Raw genomic sequence first — 21,456 nt, 5'->3', positions numbered from 1 at the left:
TTTCAATATGAAAAGTAGAAAAATGAATGCCCAATATAGGTTTATGATACAATGTATATGATTCATAATTGTATGTTACAGAAAAATGGTTCAAGGGAGGAAAAAATGAAGCTGCACTGAAGCTCAATGATGACAATAATTAATCACATTAACAATGATTGAAGCGCCTCATTAATCTTCATCATATTCACCCTCCTGATTGGTTGGTCTTATTATAGACGCCACACAGAATTAATAAAGTGTGATGTTTGTCTAACGGATGTAAAAGTTTACTGTGAGGTTTGGACGAGGTCGGGTCCAGAGGACACTGTGGACACTTCATTTCTACGCCTCGCCTCAGGGAAACAGACGCTGGTCGCTCCCAAATGACACCATGCTATTTGTATACGTCCTAATCCTTTAATGGTGCAACTCTGTAACGTGCAACATAGAGGATAAAAATACTTTAACTCGATGGTGCTCTCGAATGTCTCGCGTTTGTCACATTATTTGCGGTCGCGCACTTGAGACACGTCTCGTCTCTGCTGTCAGCAAATCATCTGATATCAAGTTATAAAAAACAAAAACAACCTGCTTCTCATCACAAATAATCCAGAGTTGAAGATGAGTACGACAACTTGGGGAGCAGCAGACAGATCTGTGGAGCCACAGCTGAAGATACAGAAATAAGCTCCTGCTCTGTTACAGGATGTGTCCTCTGATTGGTGGAGACACCAGAAAACAGCCCAGAGGAACCTCTGGCATCTGCAGCTGAGATCCAATGTGATATGTTTGCAAGCTAAGAGACGGCCGCGTTTCACTGGAGTCACAGGATCGGCCGGCGCCAAGGGCGTCCTGGTGTTTCACATCTGCTGACTCGGCAAGCTGAGAATTTGGCACGGTGCAGAAATTAGCAGAGTGGAATTCCCCAAAGTGGAGAGACTTTAAAAAAAAAAAAAAAAAAAAAGGGTGTGTGTGTGTGGGCGGGGGGTTCCTTTCTGGACGTAAACAATTCTAAAGTTGCCTCGGGAATTACACATGAACGTAAACAAGTGTGTCAAAAGAGAACCTTGTGGATGGAAACGAATATTTTATCTCGTGAGAGAGGACCAGAGACAGGACCTTGGGGAATGCCAGATAAGATCTTTGGAATTAGAAAAATCTGTCACATTACTGCAGTTTAAATGGAAATTAAATATTGTTTTATCGATAGGGTCAACCGACCGGCTTTTAAGATAAATAAAGAACACGAGGCTTTATCCTGTCAAAAACAAAAGGTTTAATCCAAACAAAAGTCGTATTCATCGACAAGGTCGTAAAACAGTGATTTAGTTACATAAATAAATCAATCAGTGTATCAAATCTTAGTTTCAACTTCATGAGCATGTTGACATGGTTGTACAATCATTTCCCTAAAACAATAAATAAGAGCGAGGACATATTAAATCTAAAAGAAAGACAAGGCTACAAACAGGCTTAAAATGAGAGAACAAACAAGAAACAACACTGAAGAACGGATGAAACGAGCTTTTAAAGCTCATCAGTTTCATATCAAAAGACACTAAAAGGTTTTGTGTCTGAACTCAGTTTGGTAGTTCCAACTCCCATTTGGTTGTTTTAAAGCATTAAGACAAGGCAAGAAAGAAGGCTGTTCTCGTGTGAGGAACTCTAGAAAGAAAGCCAAGAGGAGGAAAGTTTGTAAAAAAAAAAGAAAAAAAAGAAAAAAAGCGGAACAGTCAAATACCTACGGTATAGAACAACTTTCTGTCCTGCACAAAGTTGAGATGTCAGACGGAAAGGCGAGGACACTGAGCTGGAGCAGGGTTCAGCTTCCTCCGTTAACTTCAGCGGTGTGGCCCCGCCCCCACGGGTGCGGCTCCGCCTCCCCCGGTGCTGCCCCGCCTCCACTGGTGTGGCCCCGCCCCCGCCGCTCCGGCTCCGCCTCCGGCCGTCTGACTCGGACAATCCTCGGGACTCTGGCGTGTTGGGGGAAGACACGCGGCGTGTCTCCACCCCAGGAATCAGGCGTCCGTAGCCTGGCGCCACGCAAGGCCGACATTTAGAAGTCCTTCTGATATGTTTTGTCTTTCCCCGAAAACGAAAGTACTGCAGTTTCAAGTATTATGCCTTACATAGAATATTCTGTCATAAATTACTTAACATATACATTTTTTTTTTCAATATTCAGACATACCTTCATATGTACAAGACGATAAAATGCTTTTGTTCTCTCGTTTAGTCTTTTTTTTTGTCTGCTTTTTAGAGAAATCCCTGAGAATGAACGCTGACAGTTTCCACCAGAGCGAGGACCGCGACGGATTTGCGTGTTTTGTGCGTCAAACCGGACGCGCGTTCGAGGCGACGCAGGGAAAAAAAACACGGAGCTCGTAGATGAATTCTGGCTGAATTTGGAGTCGAGGGCTGGGCTGGAGGGGAAAAGGTGTAAAGCTGGGTCCATAGAGAGGTCCGTGTGGCGTCAGATGGAGGCGCTTCACCTGGTTTAAAGCCGTTTGTCTCCTCTTTGAGGCTCTGAAGGGTGGGAGGAGCGCAGGGTGGACGCTCACCACTGAGCGCTACAGTGTTTACTCAGTGCAGAACTGTTCCAACACACCAAAGGGAGGTTTTCTCCAGACATTTGCGTCCTAAAACGTGCGTCCTAACGACGACAGGCTCCGTGGAGCATCCAATACTGAGGTTGGCCTCAAGTGTGTGTGCGTGTGTGTGTGTGTGTTAACAAAAGGTTCACTGTAAATGGCTGCGACGCAGTCTAGCTACAGTCTAGTCTCCAGGATGTTGGGTTCATCACATTCAACCCTGCAGTGCCAAATCAGAACTTCTGAATGGGTTGTGTGTGTGTGTGTGGGGGGGTTATCTTCAAGTGGGAGACAATAAAAGGGAGTCAAGTAAACCACTCAATGGATCCTCCTTCATCCGAATCTCTCTCGGACGAGCGTCATGAGCTTCTTCTTGCCCTTGTATATCTGCTTCAGGTTGTCTATAAACTGGGTGAACTGAATGTGTCCATCGGGCGCCATCAGGAACGTCTCCCTGGCTTTGCTGAGGAACTCGATGAATTCGCTGTAGTGGCGTGGGCTGATGTGCGTCAGCCGCGAGTGTGTGGTGTTGATGTAGGCGCCGATGGTGGCGTCCAGCAGCTGCCTGAGCGGAGCCTTGTCGAGAGGCATCAGCTTGGCCGAGTTTCTGCGGCTGTGGAGCGTGACCAGGCCCGGCGTCGTTAACGTGCAGCGCCGCAAAATGTCCGACAGCACGGTCGCGCACTTCACACTCTTCACCACCAGGGGGATGACAGACGCCAGCTCATTTTTCCCCAGGGAGTGGCTGAGCGCGCAGGCCCAGAGGACGTCGTTTATTGCCGGGTGTGTGTCTTGGTTGTAGGTGAGGTTGAGGTGGGTCATGGCTAATGTGGCCAGTTTGTACGCTCTCATAGGATAGCCGCGGTGTTCCATGTAGCGCGCGATTGTAAACAGCTGTGTGTAGTTCATTCCTGTGGCGGATGCGTCCAGAACAATCTGATAAGCTGTCTCAAAGGCAATGTGGTCCTTCTCACAGAGCGTCAGAGCTGACAGGGCACAGTTTTGGGGGTCTTTCACAGCGCACTGCAGGGCCAACGTGCGCGCGGATTTGGCCAGTTTGTCCTGTTGGTGGCAGTCCAGGTGCAGCCGGACGATGGTGCTGTTTGACATGACTGTGCTGGCCACGATACTGGTAGCTTCAGTGGGGGTGAAGAGGGTGAACCAGTTCTGCATGATGCTGTCCAGGGCAAACACACCTACACGCAGAAGAACCGCAACATTACTTTTTTGTTTAGGCTTTTGTTGCCGTGTTTTAAGGCAACAAGCAGCGATTCCTCACCGGCTTCGGTCGCACAGGTAACCAGCCATCGCACCATCTCCCTCCTCCTCCAGTTCAGAGTCGACAGCGTCATTCGCATCACCTAGAAGGAACATCAGGTGTAAATGTGCGCGACAGAGATGCGACTGGCGGCGCGACTTTGCGGGCGCTGTTGTTTACCTGGAGACCCAGCTCCAGGGACACTTTGAGCAGCGTGATGTCCGGCAGACTGTCCATGAGGGTGGCGATTTTAAAGGCATCCTGGGCTAATTTGAAGATGTGTGAAGCTGAGTGGATGTTCTTCTGGATGGACTCTAGCATGGTCTCTAGTTTACGAGCATCACCTGGAGGACAAACAGCATCATTCGGGTTATTTTGGGTTATTTATAACACAGCAAGGCATAAAATGCCTGCGGGCTTGGGTTGAACTTCCTGTGTTTGTAGGTACCTTTGGCAGCAGTCAGCATGGTGGAGGCCAGTTCACACTGTTGGGTCTCTATATGGCTGAGAGTGAACCAGCGGGGGAGGCGGTTGGGCACCACTGACACAATATGATGAGGTTGAGACAAGTCTCCAGAGGGGGCTGTGGACTCCAGAACTGGCAACCTGAGCAAAGAGAGCAACTTTATTAGCTCTTTATTGCACATAAAAACAGAGAAAGCGACGCGTTAAGGAAGCTGAACATTTCACACACGTAAAGAAGTTATCAGAGCGAGAGACTTTTTTTATTTTTTTTTAAGTATTAATCAATAATTTCCCAGCACACCTCAGTTCAGGTGGCGTTTGCCTGAGGCTGTGGACTCTGAGAAGAAGTACCAGCTTTCACACAACACAACCATGTTGTCTCTGTTATTGCTGCTGCAGTGGAACTGAAGTCAGAGTCCATATAAAGATTTTTACATCAAACGGGTTTAATCTGGTTAAACATGAAATAAAGTTTCAGAACACCCGTGGCTGTTGGAGAGGAAACCAACAGTGTAATAATTCACAGATTTTTTTAAAAAAACAAACAGAAGTGGTAAATCATTTAGTGAAAAGAGCAGTATTTGTAACTAAAGGGTGACCGAGATAGCTCCAGAAACTCTTTTCCCCCTCAGTGTTAAACTTTCTCAGACAGAAACTCCCTTTATTCGTTTTACCATTTTATTCTGTTCCGTCTCTTCGAAGAATAAGTGCCTAACATTTATGCTTTCAATTTCAGCCTGCGATTCACAATTTGTCTTATCTGAAATGACTCTTTTCCAAAATCCAATCAAAGAGGTGTGAGTGTTAAAATACCAGCAGGCTTTTCAAAACAAGAACCCGTCACGTTTTATTGAGCTCAAAATTAGTCAGACGACACATCTACAGTCACAGGCTGAGAATCAGGAAAAAGGTCAAGCTGCCATCAGGCCGACAGAACAAGGTCCACATCTCAAAGAGTTCTGGGCGGAACACAAACAAGGTCGGAGGCCTACTCACCGCATGGCTCTCAGTGCAATTTTGTACGCCAGGTCGGCATCGTGAGGTAGCAGGGAGGTGAAAAGATGCTTGGCAAAGGTGTGCATGGGGACGCTTTCCCTGAAAAGAAGCTCCCCCAGACCGCTGTATGGACCGGCTGAAAGATACACGGGATCCACACAGGAATCAGTTAAAACTACAGTTACACACAATCCTAACCCGACACAACGATTACTTAGCGTTGCACACAGGATAAATGAATGTGGTTTAGCAGAAAGTAGCTAAAAATAGCTAAATCGTGTTCTATTTGCACTGATTACTGATATTAACTGCTGTCACGTCGGGCCAGTCAATATCAATGTGTTGCCATGTTGACAGCCTGCTAATATTAGCCTACAGGAATGTGCTTTTGTGCTGTCATACCACTGGTTTGTGCCTCTGACTGTCTTCAGCTCTATTATTTTCTTAAATTCTTATTTAATCTTGTATTTGACAAAGCACAGGGAAGAGAATTTTAAAGTCTTTCTCACCCTCTAGCAGGATGCTGCCCTGTTTCTGAAAGATCTTCACCAGCTTTTCATCGAGAGAGATCTCTTGAAGCTTGGCCAATAACTGCTCTTCGTTGCGACACACTTTCTCCTGGGCGTAGAGGCCGTCTGGCATCACCCTCTGCTGCCCTAAACCAATCAGGGCCGTTTCCACCGCCAGCGACACCAGCGACTCCCCAGCCTCCAGGTAACACTGCACAGGGAAAACGGGATGCTCCATCCTTCTGCCTGAACTTAGTGAGCCTGGGGGGAGGAGGACAGATGACTTAGGAGGGAAAATGTCTAGAGTATTGATAAAACTATTGATCCGTTCGTCCCGCCTGCTGTTCTTTTTCAGTATGTATTCTCTTGAGGATGGTAATCATGTGTTTTAATGGATTAATGATGTCTTAGCAGACCTAATGGCACATCCCAGGGGAACTAAAAGTCCCCCATGAGCACACACAGAAGGAGAGTCAGAGCAGATAATCCAAACACTTTGGCAACTTTTTCCATGCAGGGGACCCTGAAAATAAAAGCTTCAACTGAGATCAGCCATAGGATGCTGAAGTTCTTCAAGCTGAGCTCCCCTGCATAATTAATGCACTTTAATTGAAGTGTTTTTTGCTGCATTTTTTATTCATGAGCTGTTACTGGAGGATGACTGGAGGCCAATCATCACATCTGTACCAGGGCTGCTGCTCGCAGCCCTGCGGGAATGACAGGTTCACAGAATCACGGCAATGTAAATGAATCAGGCAGGAAGTTTTAAATTAGAACCGAAATAATAAAGCGCATCATGAGAAGTGCACAGGCAGCTGGCGGAGGTTCGTTTAGATTGTCACTCCAACCTAAATATGGGTTTATCCCTACCTGAGAAGTCGAGCAGGGGCGTGGGTCTGTCCTCAGTGGCCCTCCCCATTTCCATGAGTGTGCTGAACAGTGTGCCAATGGGGTCCAGAGGGTGGCCCACCCATCCCTCCAGGTTGGTGACTGAGGTTATGCCTTTATGGAGCAGTTCTGCATTCATTCGCAGACAAAGCGTTAAATCCCTTCACTGTTGAATTTAGCCGTGACAAACACTGACGAAAAAGCAGAAACTGACCTTTTTTGTGAGCTTGGAAGAACTCCAGCTGTTTCTGTTGTTGCCTCCGCATCGTGTTGACGATGGCGACAGCGAGTCTGAGTGCTTCCTTCGGGTAGCCGTGTGATCTCAGGGCATCCACCCGAGCGCACGCGGTCGGGACGTGTTCTGCGGGAGAACGGATTTGACGTCAGCTCGGTTTTTCCTTTATGCCTCCTCTAAAACAATGTCTCCCGGCTCACCGTGCCACAGGGGCCACCCTCGCCTGTCAAAGAGGGAGCTGTCGGGGTTGTAATTGTAGCCGTAGTTGGTGTAATGGTCCTCGGTGATGATGTGCTGCAGGTGGGGGTCCTGCCAGTGCAGGTCGCAGGCCTCGATCGCCCGTGTGAACACTGTTCTGTGAGGCCTCGTCAGGGGATCTGCGAGGCACAAAGACACTAAGACATCAAACAACCATCAGAGATAATAACACAACCGTGAAGCCACTACGGACAAAGCTGCAAGCACGATAACGGATATTGCAGAACTCTTCCTCCGTCTCCTGTGATATAGTGGCAAAAGCTGCAGAACCCTCAGAGTGTTATTAGGTTCATTCTTACTGTATATTTATATAAATATAAAACCATTCTGAGTCAAGAGGAGGAGAGAAGGGAGACTGTAGAAAACAAGTTCAAAAATATATACATATGAGACAGTAACCTGGTGGATTCTGTTGCAGGGCGTTGGTCAAATTGGTCAGCTCGCTGACATGGTTACCGTCCTCCAAGGGGCAGACATCCACGCTGTTCCACCTGTGAAGCTGGTGGAGCCAGAGAGACTTCTGCTCGGGTTTAGAGTGAGGGTTCAGTACGATGCACATCCATAAGGCCCCTACGGAGACATGCCACCAAAGATATCAGGTGAGACTGACCAAGAAGAAAAGCATGAAGGTCAGTGATGACAAACGTTTCCCAATAAAAGCTGTAGTTTTATTCTCCTGGATACAGCGTTTCTATTGGATACCCTCAAGTGTGGATGATTTATGACTCCCCAGTAATCATCTAAATCAACGAAGATGCATTTTTCCAAAGAAAATATGTTTAATCTTCTGACAAATAGAAGTGAGCTGGGATCATTAAAATTGAAGCTGTGAATTCTGCGGAAAGAATGAGGGGAAAGAATAAATATCTTCAGAGTTAAATTCCCAATGACAGGATGACAAAATGAAAGTGGAGAGGAGAAGGAAGTGAAGTGAAGTGAGAAAAATGGGGGAAGATGAAGGAGAGGTGAGAGGGTATTGAGAGCAGGAGGGAAGGAGGGAAGGAAGCCGGGGATGGGGGGATGGGACAGGGAAAGAGGCTTTATCCTCCATTCCTTTGTTGAGACTGCTTCAAGGACAACAATACGAAGGGAAAACAGAGCGCTGAGGAGGGCGATGTCAGTCACGAGTGAGGAAATGGAGCGAGGAGTGAGACAGAAAGGGAAAACAAGGTGGAGAGGAAGAAAGAAATGTCAGGTCCCAACATACAGTACATACATACTCTAGCGGTTCATATTGTTATAAACGTGATTTGTGTGTGCGTGTGCGTGTGCGCGTGTGTGTGTGTGTGAGAGAGAGATACCTAGCTCATCCCATAGCTGTCTGTACTTGTCAGTCATGGTGGTTCCCTGTTGCCTCCACAGCACCAGTCTGGGGTCACCCATGAACTGCTCTGTGATCAGCGCTAACATACGAGCTCCGTTGGAGTCCCTCATCTTCAGCATCTCTCTCACCTGCAGAGATCCAAGGTGCATTGTGGGTAAACGTGGATTTACAGCCCCCCCCCCCATCTCCCGCTAGTGGACGCGAGCGGCGTTTTCTGGGAAATGACCCCGTTACCTTGCTGAACAGTAAATTGAGCTGCTTTCCTGAGCCGTGGTACCCGCCCTGGGAGAGGAAGAGCTTGACCTGTTCCTGAACCTGCTCCTCATCGAGGTGCCAGCAGTTCTCATCGTCCACGCTGGCACCCGCCGTCGGATCGGGCGCGCCTGCAGCGAACAAAGCACATCTGTCAGTGGTGCAAGAAGTTCCTGTTTTCCCCAAAGGTTTAATAGCACAGCGCTGAAACCCGGCCCTGCACAGGTGAATAAAACATGCCTGACTACAGTTTGCTTCCATCAGCACAAAGTTCAGCGTTGCATTAAGGCAGTAATGCATTACAGGTGAGGCTTAAACACTGATCAATAGCATAAACTCTCTGCTAACTCAGCAAAATTAACCAGCAGACATGAGTGGAGCTCAAAACGCCACCAGGGAGAACTGAATCAATGCCACTCAGGATGAAGCTCAATCAGTGTCCAGTGCCCAACAAGCAGTGGACGTTCATCAATCTGAGACACGGGACAGAATGAAACAGGAGATAATGTAGACAACCTGGACCGAGGGACAGGAACTGTTTCGCAGCAGCCATCCTGGCGTGGCCCTTAATTCTAGAAAGGCGCGTAGCTGAATAGCTGAATGTCTCATGTATGTGTTCGTCCCACTTATAGAAAATTAAAATAGCAAAGTGCTGATAATGAGCCTCCTCCGAGCCTCCTCTAACCCTCCTCCGAGCCTCCTCTAACCCTCCTCTAACCCTCCTCTGACCCTCCTCCGAGCCTCCTCTAACCCTCCTCCGAGCCTCCTCTAACCCTCCTCCGAGCCTCCTCTAACCCTCCTCTAACCCTCCTCTGACCCTCCTCTGAGCCTCCTCCGACCCTCCTCCGACCCTCCTCCGACCCTCCTCCGAGCCTCCTCCGAGCCTCCTCCGAGCCTCCTCTAACCCTCCTCTGACCCTCCTCTGAGCCTCCTCTGACCCTCCTCTGACCCTCCTCCGAGCCTCCTCTAACCCTCCTCTAACCCTCCTCTGACCCTCCTCTGAGCCTCCTCTGACCCTCCTCTGACCCTCCTCCGACCCTCCTCCGAGCCTCCTCCGAGCCTCCTCCGGGCCCGTCCACTCACCGTGAACCTGGTTGATCTCGGAGTTCTGCGACAGGATCTCATCCGCCAGTTTCTGGGCCGTGGGGAGAACCTCCGTGTGGTGCACTGTGATCAGGTACTGAACGAACTTCTGCAGCTGGTCTCTGTTCATCTGGAAGAGGGTCTCTGAGATGGGCAGCCGCAGCTTGACCTGCTCGGGCTTCCGTACCCGGTACAGCGAGAGCGCCACGACGTGGGCGCAGTAGAAGATGTCCTTGTTGCTGCAGCTGCACGTCACCGCGGTGATTTTGCAGCGGTCGAAGCTGACGCTCACGTTGCAGAGCAGCTCCGGTTCCGAGGATGTGGCAGGTTCCCTCACGGTGCCGCTGAGGTGAAAGCCTGCAGGAGGACAGAGACGCCAGAGTTAGAGGCTTTCATCTTAAACTGCATCTTTTCTGTGGTGGCTACATCTGAGTCAGCTGCTGTCTGTCTCAGGCTGGAGAGGGAAACAGGGGGAAGGCGGTGGGGGGGTGGGGGGGGGGCAAACGACCTTTATATTTCCACCTCTTATAGCTTCAATCATATACAGTACGTCGCCATCTGAGTCAGTTTTTCAGCAAATGTGGAAAATCACCTTTTTTAGTGAACTACGCCCTGCATCACGCGTGTGCTCATGCTACGGTTCTACTCTCTTATCACGGACATCAGCTAAGTCATTGCTAATTCTTGCGACATAGGCGCGGGGCTCTTTGGGATGTATGGCGGGAGCGCGCGCTGGAACGCCTGTGGGCGCTTCAGTTTCCACTTTGTCGAAATGATCTCACACGTGTGACGGCACGTCACCCGACACACAGCTCGGGTGGAACAGCGCGGTGGGTGTTTGTGGCAGTTACGGTAGGTCGACCCAAACATCGGAGAGGGGGAGCCTCGAACGTACTGTCAGAGGGAAACTGACAGAAAGGCACACGGCACCAACCACCAACATCCTGTCACACAGGCGTGCGCGCTATTCTCCGCTGCACGGGCTTCTGTCATGTCTGGCCTACAGCTGAACTACTGACGTAACAGAAAGAGAGTGACTCCGAGAGCAGCCCGAGGAGGAGGAGGAGTGGGGGGGGGGGTGATGCTGGAAAATCGGTATGCCCTCAGCTGAGCGTGCGAGTGTGTGTACACATGTAGGACTGTATGCTTGGCTGCCAGCCAAAGCCCTGAGCTCAGCATTCTGTAATGCACTTCCTCTCTCTGTCTGCGCTCCACGGCTTGCGTAATGCAGCGCCGCTCGCTGCGTAGCGACCCGGCTTAACCCCTTCGCTCCCAGCCAACGCCAGGGTTCCTCCAAAGGTCACTAGGTTAAAGTTAAGGCTCCCCCGAACGAGCCAAAAGTGGGGCGGATAAAACCCCTCCTTTGCGCTGTGAATTGAAGATCTGACTATTTTCGAAACTTGGTACTGAGCTGACTCAGATTCCGCTCATGACGCCACACGCTCTGCGCCCATGTGAGAGCTTCCTCAGCGCTCTGTACTTCAGATGTCAGTGACAACGGTGATGAAGAGGCGTAGCGGAGCAGCACACGACCCGTCAACACTCACAGAACGCAGGTGGCGTCCCATTGCATTCACAACAGCATCACTAAGAGAGGCAGGAAGGCTGCATTGGTCTGAATGAGTCCGTGTAGAAACTATTTACCGCTAGCGTCCTGAGGGAATCACAGAAAGCTATGATATGACACGGTCTAATGGTTTTACTCCATTTCTGGGGTGGGAAGACTAAATATGGAGGTGAGCATTTGGGCGGTGCTGCGCTGTGCAGGTACACCAACCACACGGGTCACGGCGTTCAAGATGAACCTTCACGCAAGCTCAGAATGGGGTCAATGAGGGTTTAAGTTAATTGGGTCAATCTGTGTCTGTCTCAGCAGCAGCTTCTCAGGGTAGGAACATGCTAATCAGTAGCCCTGCCTGTGAATGAGGCCAATGTTCACTTGTTCTTTTCAGCTCGACCCCCAAAGTATCGAACCTCACTGAAATACTGCAGGGATGAAGGAGTCGTCCTCCACCGAGTGGGCTGAAATTCCTCAGCTCTGTCAGAAATATGAGAGGCCGCCGCTACAACACATGAGAAATAGCAAATAGGCTCATCACGCAGACAACAACTCCAGCACAGCCATCGCTTAAAAGAGCTTTTGATAGAAATGAGTGTCTGATTACAGTCCTACAGGCTTCAATGAGAGCTGCAGCTGGGGCAGGAAGGAGAACTGCAACTAAAAGAAGCTTATCAGCGTATCAAGCTAAGCTACATAAATTACACCGTAGCTACTTGACCTCGTTAGCTTTATGTTCCATCGCCTTCAAAGCTAATTTATTCAGGCTGGCACTTCACGTAAGAAAGAAACAACATTTTATAAAAATAATAACCATTCACAGACAGCTTACATTAAGCCTTTAACATGAATGTTGAAGATAATCTATTACATCAACATGACCGGCCGGTGTCAAGTGTCCTTTAAACTCGGTTCCTCGAACACATCACGCTTTACAAACCAACATTTCTTCCAGTCAGAAGTCATTTTGCAGAGCCATTAGGCAGAAGTAGAAGTAGCATTACCACGGTGAGAAAATCCCTCATATACTCTATTCCTAATGTGTATTAAGTAACCCTATTAGTTCCTTATGAAACTATCTGATAATGGGCGCCATACTCTTCTGGGACAGGCAGAAGCACTGGGCTGTAGTCTGAAGACCTTGAAGACAAGCGCCTCGCATATTTCCTCCCGATAAAAGCCGACCTGGAATCACAGTCAGATAAACACATCCCGTCCCGTCGGCGTTTTGGCATCAGAGTTCACATCCAACGCCGACGTGGACGGAATGAGGATTTTTCACCCGCTGTGTCCGTGTGAGCACCGCCTGTTCAGAACCGGCGTGGTTTGTTACACCAGACCAGTCAGTGCCTGTCCTACCCATGTGCGCTTGTTCCCACGCTGAGAGACACGTGTAAAACCAGATAAGGTGTCAGATTAAACCTAACATGCTGCTGTTCTGGTTGGTGCTGCTCAGCTAACAAAGGTAGCTTATCTGAGCACAAAGACGAGAAACATGCAGTCCCGTCCTGCCGGGCTGGCAGCTTCCATTTAGCGAATAAGCTAATTGTTATATCTAGTACAACTAAAGTCCCTGAACCCTCCATGTCAAAGTGTCTTGAAGGAAGACACTGGAATCCCCAAAATATTCATATCAGGCTGTTTCTGAATCCTGAGGGGTCATTCTGCCACCAGCTAGTGAAGGACAATAATAGAACCCTTACTTCACCAGAAAAATGAACAGAAAATCCCAGATTTTTTATTGTGCTAGCCAGAATAAGCTTCTAAAAAGGATAATGATGGGTAGCTACACTTTCCCCCTGACCTAAAAAGTGACTCTGATAATATTCAGAAGGCGGATATCCAGTATAACAAGTGCTGCTATCAGTGACGCGCCACCCCCACTACAGAGTACGCTGTCCTCGTATCACCAAAGACACACAGTGAATCATATCAAGTAGATGCTAGACATTTTGTACCTTCCTGCACACAGCCTTTATGGGCACCAGCGTGACCTTTGACCCGTCAGCAGTGACTTTCGGTGATAAACTGTATGACACCTGAGCGGCGGCGATAGGGTGGGGTAACAATAACGCAGCAGTTGATTTTCACGTCTAAATGGCTGCTTTTTCAGACGTGAATGGCGACCGATTCCCTTACTTTCATCGACTGACACTCCACTCATTGTTGGTGAGCCGGTTTGGGCTCATTGCTTCGACATCAGGTCCAGATATGTTGGGTTTTGTCAGATGCGTTACGAAATCAAGTCGAGCAGCTAGCCCAACAGCCTTATCTGGGCCCGCCTTTGTCTCCGACGGCTGTTTAACTGTCTCTGCGACGTCATAACGGCACCGGTAGGAGAAAGGAATACTTTCCTACATCATCATGCTGGAGGAGGGGCCTCTGCTGTGAAAACAGGATGCAGGTTACACCATATCACAGCGGCGTATCCAGCACAATTACTCGCCCTTGCGCTCCTTTGTGACCAAACAGACATTAGGAATGGCTCGACATCATCTCGGCTCTGTGTAAATGAGCGTGGATGCCTGAACGGTGATACAACCGTGCCTAATCCTCCTGATCCGTCTCTTCTCCACGCAAATATTTTGGTTTCGGCCGTCTGGCTGTCTCCTTTCTCCGTGTTCCTCCCTCAGCAGCTGGATCGGCCCCACCCGTTCAGTCCGCCACGCGCTCGCACACCAACCTGATCACAATATTCTTCATTTACGACTGACGTTGAAATGACAAAACTGGGTTTGAGTGACACCTCAGTGTTTGTCCTCCTCTCATTAGGCCTCTGAATGCAGCTGCGTTAGCGAGCGTTCATCTGATTACCCTCCTCAACGGTCCGATCCCCTCCCCGCCCCTCCCCGCAGCACACCGCATTATAGCTCAGTCAATAGATTCAGGTGCATCCTGTTTCCATTGCATTCACTGGAGTTACTCATCTTTTAGCATGAAAACAATGAATCAACGTGTAGGTGCATGCCAGGCATACCCTGTTGGAGTGGGAGCTAACCGCATTGGCTTACAGGGCTTGTGGCAGCTTGTGTCAACCCTGAGGTGTGTGTGTGTGTGTGTGTGTGTGTTTAGAACCTGGTTGACTGCCTCCCTGGAAGTTGGGAGCAATATAAATTAAATGTGATTATGGATTATGGTGTGTCATCACCATTTGAGGCCATTATTGTGCTGCAGAAATGCAAATAATCTCTCCTTCTTATGATACACACCTTCAAACCTCTCACAGGCCACATTTGAATGCCTGCAATTACACACTCATAATTTCTTGGCAATTATGTGCAAAGAAACTTATGTTTGACAACAAAGATGTGCAACAGTTTGCCTGAAAGTATTTAGCCAATAAATACACGATCAAATAGTTTCAGGATGTGCCTTAAAACCTGGCTTAGCCTGGCTTAGTTTTAACAGGCCGTACCTGTTGTACTCAGCCTAAAGCAACGGGGATAAACCAGGACGGCGACGAGCTGCAGACGGGAAAACAAGCCTTTTTTATCACTTCTACATATGAGCGATAAATCAGCCTAATGACCCAGAGCCAGTCGGAGACCCACACATGAGCTGACATTTGCTCAAGGTTCTGGAGTCAAAACCAATTGTGTGCATGTAATTAGAGCCCAGAAGAGTATCCACAGTTTTCACACGCGCCGCCTTTCGCTGTGTGTGCACAAAGGCGGCCCACTGAGTGCAGGGCTGCAGTGGGGGGGGCGCCTGCTGTCTCGCCTCCTGCTCTCCTCTCTGATCAGAGAGCGGCTCCTTTCAGAGCACAGTGCATTTTAATGTTGAGGAATGTTTGAAGGAAACATGCTTGTGATTTAGGATCATTTAAACTGTGTCAAAGGTTTTCAGAAAAAGCTATTTCGCAAGGAAATTGCACGTCAGTTTGGCTAATTTTAGCATAATTTGTTGCCTTATAAAGTCTGTCCACTCACTGGGAGCTGTCTCTCACACACACAGGTTTGTTTCTGTCTTCAGTGATTCCATTTATGCTGAATACTTACAAATTTCATTGTATTTTAGCAGTGAACTTAAATCTATCACCTTTCCTCGGCTACACAGAGCTAAATGACTGGTGGCATGTGGCTCTAGGTCCTGCAGGGCCTTGGAGGTGCAAATAAGCATCAGTTTGCCAACATTTAAAATTCATAGTGTTGTTACTTTGATGGTTGTTGTGTATGAAGACGGGATACAAGAGCATTGCACTCCAATAAACTCCAACTGCCTCTAGTGATGGACACCATTAACTTCCAATAAAAAAAGGTAAACAGTACAATTTGCTCTTTAGACTTAAGTTGCGAGTTGCCTGAATGCTTTGGCTCCTCACTCGTTCCAACACACCTTCTGCAAACACTTATTTCCATTCTCTCTTTTACTGAAGAGGGTTAAATAGGGGGAGAGTTTCAGCGATGACCTCTGAAAACCACGAGGGTCGCTCGTATGTTTCAACTGCTGGAAGCAATTCACCTGTTGTTAGCTTAAGTGGCCCATTGGCAGAGCCGCCGGGGGCCGGAGGGCCCCGCTCCCGTGACCACCCCATGAGCCACCGGCAGCAGGCCATGACTTGCTCAACCGTTCGTGGTTGGATGAAACTCTCCAAACACCTCCAGGGAAAAGCCCCCCCCCCTCCCCCAATTGTTTTTAAAAAAACAATAGGAGACCAGGGGCTGAAAGATTGGGTGGGTGATCAATAAGTCACCCGATATCTATGTTATTAGGAAAACTGATGAATTCAAGATCATGAGGATTCGCTGTCTTGTCACACTAAGTCCCATCTGACCAGAGATGTTTAGATGTTCTCAGCTACCCAAAACCCAAAGTTCTACACTCCAAGAAGCCGAGGGGGTGTAAGACGAGAGCGCCGGGATTTATTGAACAGACTGAAGGTAAACTAGTCCCCCCCTCCTCCGTGCTTCCCTGCTCCTCCTCCCCTTCCTGCTGTTACCAATGAATAACAGAGGAATACAGATCAGGACGGAGCTCTGGATACTAGCAACATAAACGCCACACAGCAATGCATGATGGGTAGCTGGGGTGGGATTCCTGTTAGATGAGGCAGTGGCTCTGCCTGCTTTGGTCACATGACTACTGGCCACGTGGACCATGGAACCAAGTGTGACGACCCGTCATTGATTAGCTCGGCCGACCCCCACGCACGTTCTCACCCTGCCCCACGTGCTCAGGAAACCAAACGCGCCTTAACCGGGGAAATACAACTGTGATTAGCTGTGGACATTTTGCCGGAATTGCGCTGTTCCGGAGCGTAAATTCAGGATACGTCCTTGGAAAACTAGGGCCCTTCGCTGTAAAGCTACAGGAATAGAACACTACGCCGCGGCCAGTGTTGTGGGAAACCATCCTTCAAAACGACAGATACCGCCGACGCTGTTCTCCGTGTTTGTTTCAACGCGCGCCCCCACCGACGTCGCTCCGATAAAAATTGATCCCGAAGAGCAGAAGCGCACCGAAGCGCTATGCACGCGCCATTAATGCTGATCAACGGCCTGCGAGGCTGCGTGTGGCGCGCACGTGCGTGCTAACCCTCGGCATACTTAAAAAGCTCTGCATCATTCAGCGTGCGCACTGATTCATTGATTCTTCATAAAATCGCAGAGGAGAAAGCGAGCTGGCAGCATTGGGCGTGCACGCGCGTGCTGGTTATGCATCTTGAATAAATGCTGACAGCGGCTGGGCTACCGACCCTCGCGGGGATCAAAAGCAAAAGCTAATGCAGCAAAACGGAATTTCTGACATCCTGTTAGATTTGGTTAAGGTTGCAGATCCTCAAATGTTGATAGTGGATGCAATTCCATGCTAAGGACGGCTTTGGAAGCGCGTGTAGACCCTCGCTTTGGTACCTCCGAGGCCCAACACACCTCGATCGATACGCGTCCGTTCCAATCGAGATCCTGGCTGATCCCCGACCCACCCGGCAGCAGGGTTCGCCGAGACCCCTCCGTCGGTTTTTTATCGTAATCCTGCTCTCACCGCCCGCTCATGCAGGAAGAATCAACCCTCCGTGTTGATCGAAACACAAGCAAGAGGGTAATTAACAAGTCTGAGCGTTTCTTCCTGGCTGAACCACTAACCCTCCCCGTCAGCGCTCCCGGAGCTCTCACATGGAACTCAAGCTCCCGTCCAACCAAAGCCGAATTCCACCTGCTCGAGACAGAAAGAGAAACCTGGGGAGATTTCGCTGTGTGGCGACGGCGGCCCAACACCTGAGCGCAGGAAGACACTGTCACACGAGAGGCGGCGGATGCGGCGTGCCCGCTACGCCCTCAGAGCGGCGGGACGCTCAGACTCGAAGGCTCGCTCTCAAACCCTGCACGTCGGTGTGGGTTGTGAGCGCGAAGTGGCCGCGAACTGGTTCTGAGAGCACAAAAGACGGGTAAAACACGCTTCTGGTCAGGCTGAGACGGTCCTGCACCATCAACCATCGGCGGTGTCTGTTTACAGCACCATCGACCACGGCTGGAGCACGGTTACGCTGCGACGGAGGCTCGGTCGATGGAAACACTCAAGGAGGAATTTCATCATCCTTCGAGGTGTAGGCAGCTTAAATATGAGCTAATCGCCATCAACGTAAGGGGAAAAGGGTAAACATCCCATTAAAGCACGTTTTCCCTCCATATATGGAAACTGAAAGGGTGTATTTTACTGGTAAATGCACATTATCTTTGATGGTCTCGGCTCTTTCATTCTGGGGATGTTTTGACGAGTGCAGGTGAGTGTGTGCAGCACGTAAACACTCCGGTCTGTACTTTAACACGCCGAGGAGGAGGCCTAGACTTCGGCTTCATGCTGAGCTCTTGGCTAGACGGTAAATTGAAATGATTCGGACGCGTATGGCGGCACAATTTGTGGAGCGTTGGCTCCACGTCGTTAAGGTTGACGATCTTGTCTGAGGTCTTTTACCACCAACACGCTGTGGCTGTGCAAAGATTCAGCTTTAGGACATAAATGTAGCTGTTCGGGGGGAAAATCTACTCACAAGAGTTTGTTTTTAACTTGTAGGAAAGTTTTGTCACGGCTGAAAAGACCAGATGTTCCACGGCAGATAAATGTCTGATAAGATGTTTGCTCTAGGTTAATCTTTCCACTTCGGATCGGCATAAAAACCCCCGTATAAAGTTCGTTTCTGCTCTTTGACCCTGTGTGCAGTTCCACAGAGCTTAAAGACACTCACACTTCCCCAAACAACACTCAAACCTATGAGGACCAGTTCTGGCTAATGTCAAACGTCTGAACTGCGGCGAATTTCTCCATCACATTAGACGCGTTGACGCGTTTGCTCACATCTATTTGCAGTTTGTGGCCACATTCAAGGCGCGATAGCATCGCTACCACACTGATATCGTCCACAGCCAGAGGAATAAAGTAGCCGGAACTGGGACTCCTGCAGCTTGCTCTTGAAAGAAAAATGCCATCCTTTATCTGTGCACCGACTAACAATGAGGCTTTATTGTGTGTTATGAGTCCACGGCAAACGTGCGCCAGTTCATTTCCTCGAGGTTCGCTGTGAGAAAACCCTCCTTCCTCCGGTCCAGCCCACACACGGGGAGATTCCATCTTTTATTTATCACTTCTTGGCTCTATTTTTCCAGCAAATTCCAGGCTAATGTGCAACGAGCCAAGAAAGAAACCCTCCCAGTGTATGAGAGAGAGCGCCACTGTTATTGTGGGCATCCAGATCGAGCCCCCTCGCTCTCCGCCCTAACAACCCAGATTCTGTTTCGCCCCTGCAGAACCATTTGCCAATATCCAGGAATATAGGCCTCTCATTTTGGCAGGACACAGGGAGGAGTGTGTGCGTGTTGTGCGTATTCTCTCACAAAGACCTCCAGCATTTTAACACTGGGGGGAGAGGATGAGGGGGGGGGGGGGTCATGCAGAAACTCAAGTGTTCAGATTGCATTGCAGATTAACCATGCAGAGTAATGGGATTACAACAATCTGTGATCTCCGAGGAGGTGTCTGCGACTGTGGTGAGCCCACAGGTGACAGACACGGCAACACAATCAAACGCCAGGAGCCTCTTCATTAACGCGGCCCACCTCTCCCGGCCTTCCCTTCGATTACAGATGCAAACAAAGACGCAAAGCCCCAATCAATTGGCCGCGGAATGGTGTGAATCACAGCCCGTTTAAAAGAACTACTGTGCTCAATACGCTTCCTCCTTCCAAATCTCCTCTACCTAACAAGGGAGTGAAAAGAGGCTTTTGTTTGCCGCCCTTTTGGGGGCGACGGGAGGTTTGAAAGACACAAATGAACATGAAAATAGGAACAAAGTGGCAAACTCACAATGGCGATGCCGGGCATTTCATGTGTGTACGGGGCGACTCAAATCTGAAAGGGAACCCTGGGTTAAGAGGGACGGATAATCTCAAATGTAGGGCACAGCTTCGAAATGCTGCACTTGTGCAGAAAAGTTGCGACGCAACAGCAGCTGTCAGCCCAGAACACAAAGCATCTGTTCCTGTTTCACATCATCTTTCAGCTGACATGCTGCAACGCCGACGCACGCACCGTCCCCACTTTAAAAAAAAGAGAGAGAAAGAGAGAATGAGCTTTAATCCAAAATCGTATGAGAAACTAAACGCAGCCGCCATGCGTGATCGCTTGTGCGGGCCGATCCGAACCGGCAGACGCTCCAACGGGCGTGGGACAAAAGCATTTCAAAACCAGAACGACTCATTCGTTCGCACCGTCGGTTGGGACCCAACCCAACGCTCAGCACTTCCCGTATTACTCAAAACAAAACAAAAAAAAAGGACTGATTTTAATTGCCAGCTCTGACTGAATGGCAAAGCTGTTCTCCTCAAACAGCCGCCGTGTCACATCGGCACAACTGGATTTGTCAATGGGATGAAAAACACATGATGCAGCAAAAGTGTCATTTTGATGCGCGCGGTGCCAGTCCCATGACCGGACCACATGCCGCCGTGCGCGGACGTCCCGTCCGACCATGCTTTGGATGGCTACTGATCCTCAATCTCCAAAAGTTCCTCGCTGACCTCGGGTGGGTTTCCAAAAGCTGAAATGTGGGAATTCTTCTTACTTAAAGCCACGGTTAGAAATTTAGCTGCAATTAGAGGCTTTGTACCAAACGTTTCACATTCAAAGTGCCCCCCAGCAAAACAGGATTTAAATGCCTCGGTCACACATTCCCATTGAATCACTCAGCAGATTTAAAGCCCCATTGTAGCCGCTCCGTGTCTGACGCCACAAAGCTTCACCCTTTGTTGTTAAATCGAGTTTCTCCTGGGCACACAGGAATTCACAGCAGATATGATATGGCGTGAGGGTTCGGGGGGGGTTTGTTTAAACGCTGGTTGGGTTGGGTTCGATGGGAAATCGCATCACTCACCCACTTGAAGAACATTGTCCACGCAGCTGCTCTCCAGCAGAGCGATGCCCCGTCGGAAAGGCAGCCGCGTCTCGTCGCTGTTCTCCCCGCTACTTCCGATCTCCTCCCCGCCGGTGTTGAAGGACGAGTACATGCAGATCTCCCGCTCGCTCCTCGGGAAAGACCAGTAAACGATTCGCCTCTGTACGGGCTCCGGAATCCTCTCGAAACGCTCCTCCACCCTCTGAAACGGCCACTTCTCCGCTACTTTTCTCGCCGCGATATCCAGCAGGGTCTCCGGGCTGTGAGTCTTGCTCGACTCGCCGTGAGCGGACGCCGACCCGCCGCACGGAGCCCCCGCGGCCCGCTGGCCTTGCCTACAGGTTGCGTTGTAGCCCAGTCGACAGCACAGCCGCTTGGCCGGGGGCTGCTGGACGCGCTCCGCCATGATAGCTCCGATTTAGCGGCGACGGAGGAAGTTCGCGCACCACATGAACGGCGGAGCAAAGAGGAAAGGTTACTCACGGCTCGGCGGTCGGCCGTGTTTTATGGAAACATGGGGGCAGGGCTTCTCCGGGCTTGTCAAACCCCTTTGTTGACAAATGAAGGCGAAGGCGGGGTCTGCCCCGCCGGCTCCCCGCTAAATAAGGAGCAGGGGGCGGAATTCGCGCACGGCCGTTAAGCCTTTGTGAGGCGCATCGGGGACCGGAATGA

The 21,456-nt window shown here is 49.6% G+C and overlaps 1 protein-coding gene across 1 annotated transcript; it reads right to left on the bottom strand.

Annotated features, from left to right (window-relative positions):
- Window positions 1–1,238: 1,238 nt before the first annotated feature.
- On the bottom strand, window positions 1,239–21,284 carry zswim6 (zinc finger, SWIM-type containing 6). Its single transcript, XM_003965400.3, has 14 exons — window positions 20,764–21,284; window positions 9,842–10,198; window positions 8,741–8,889; window positions 8,484–8,634; window positions 7,582–7,752; window positions 7,125–7,301; window positions 6,904–7,050; window positions 6,672–6,818; window positions 5,802–6,062; window positions 5,293–5,428; window positions 4,280–4,437; window positions 4,012–4,175; window positions 3,853–3,934; window positions 1,239–3,769 (listed from the first exon to the last, which is right to left on the bottom strand). The coding sequence occupies exons 1-14, from the start codon at window positions 21,188–21,190 to the stop codon at window positions 2,907–2,909; spliced, it is 3,390 nt and encodes a 1,129-aa protein (XP_003965449.2). The 5' UTR covers window positions 21,191–21,284; the 3' UTR covers window positions 1,239–2,906.
- Between the last annotated feature and the right edge of the window lie 172 nt (window positions 21,285–21,456).

Source organism: Takifugu rubripes, chromosome 6 (genome assembly GCF_901000725.2).
Source record: "Takifugu rubripes chromosome 6, fTakRub1.2, whole genome shotgun sequence".
Lineage (NCBI taxonomy): Eukaryota > Metazoa > Chordata > Actinopteri > Tetraodontiformes > Tetraodontidae > Takifugu > Takifugu rubripes.
This window is presented reverse-complemented; position numbering and strand designations above follow the sequence as displayed.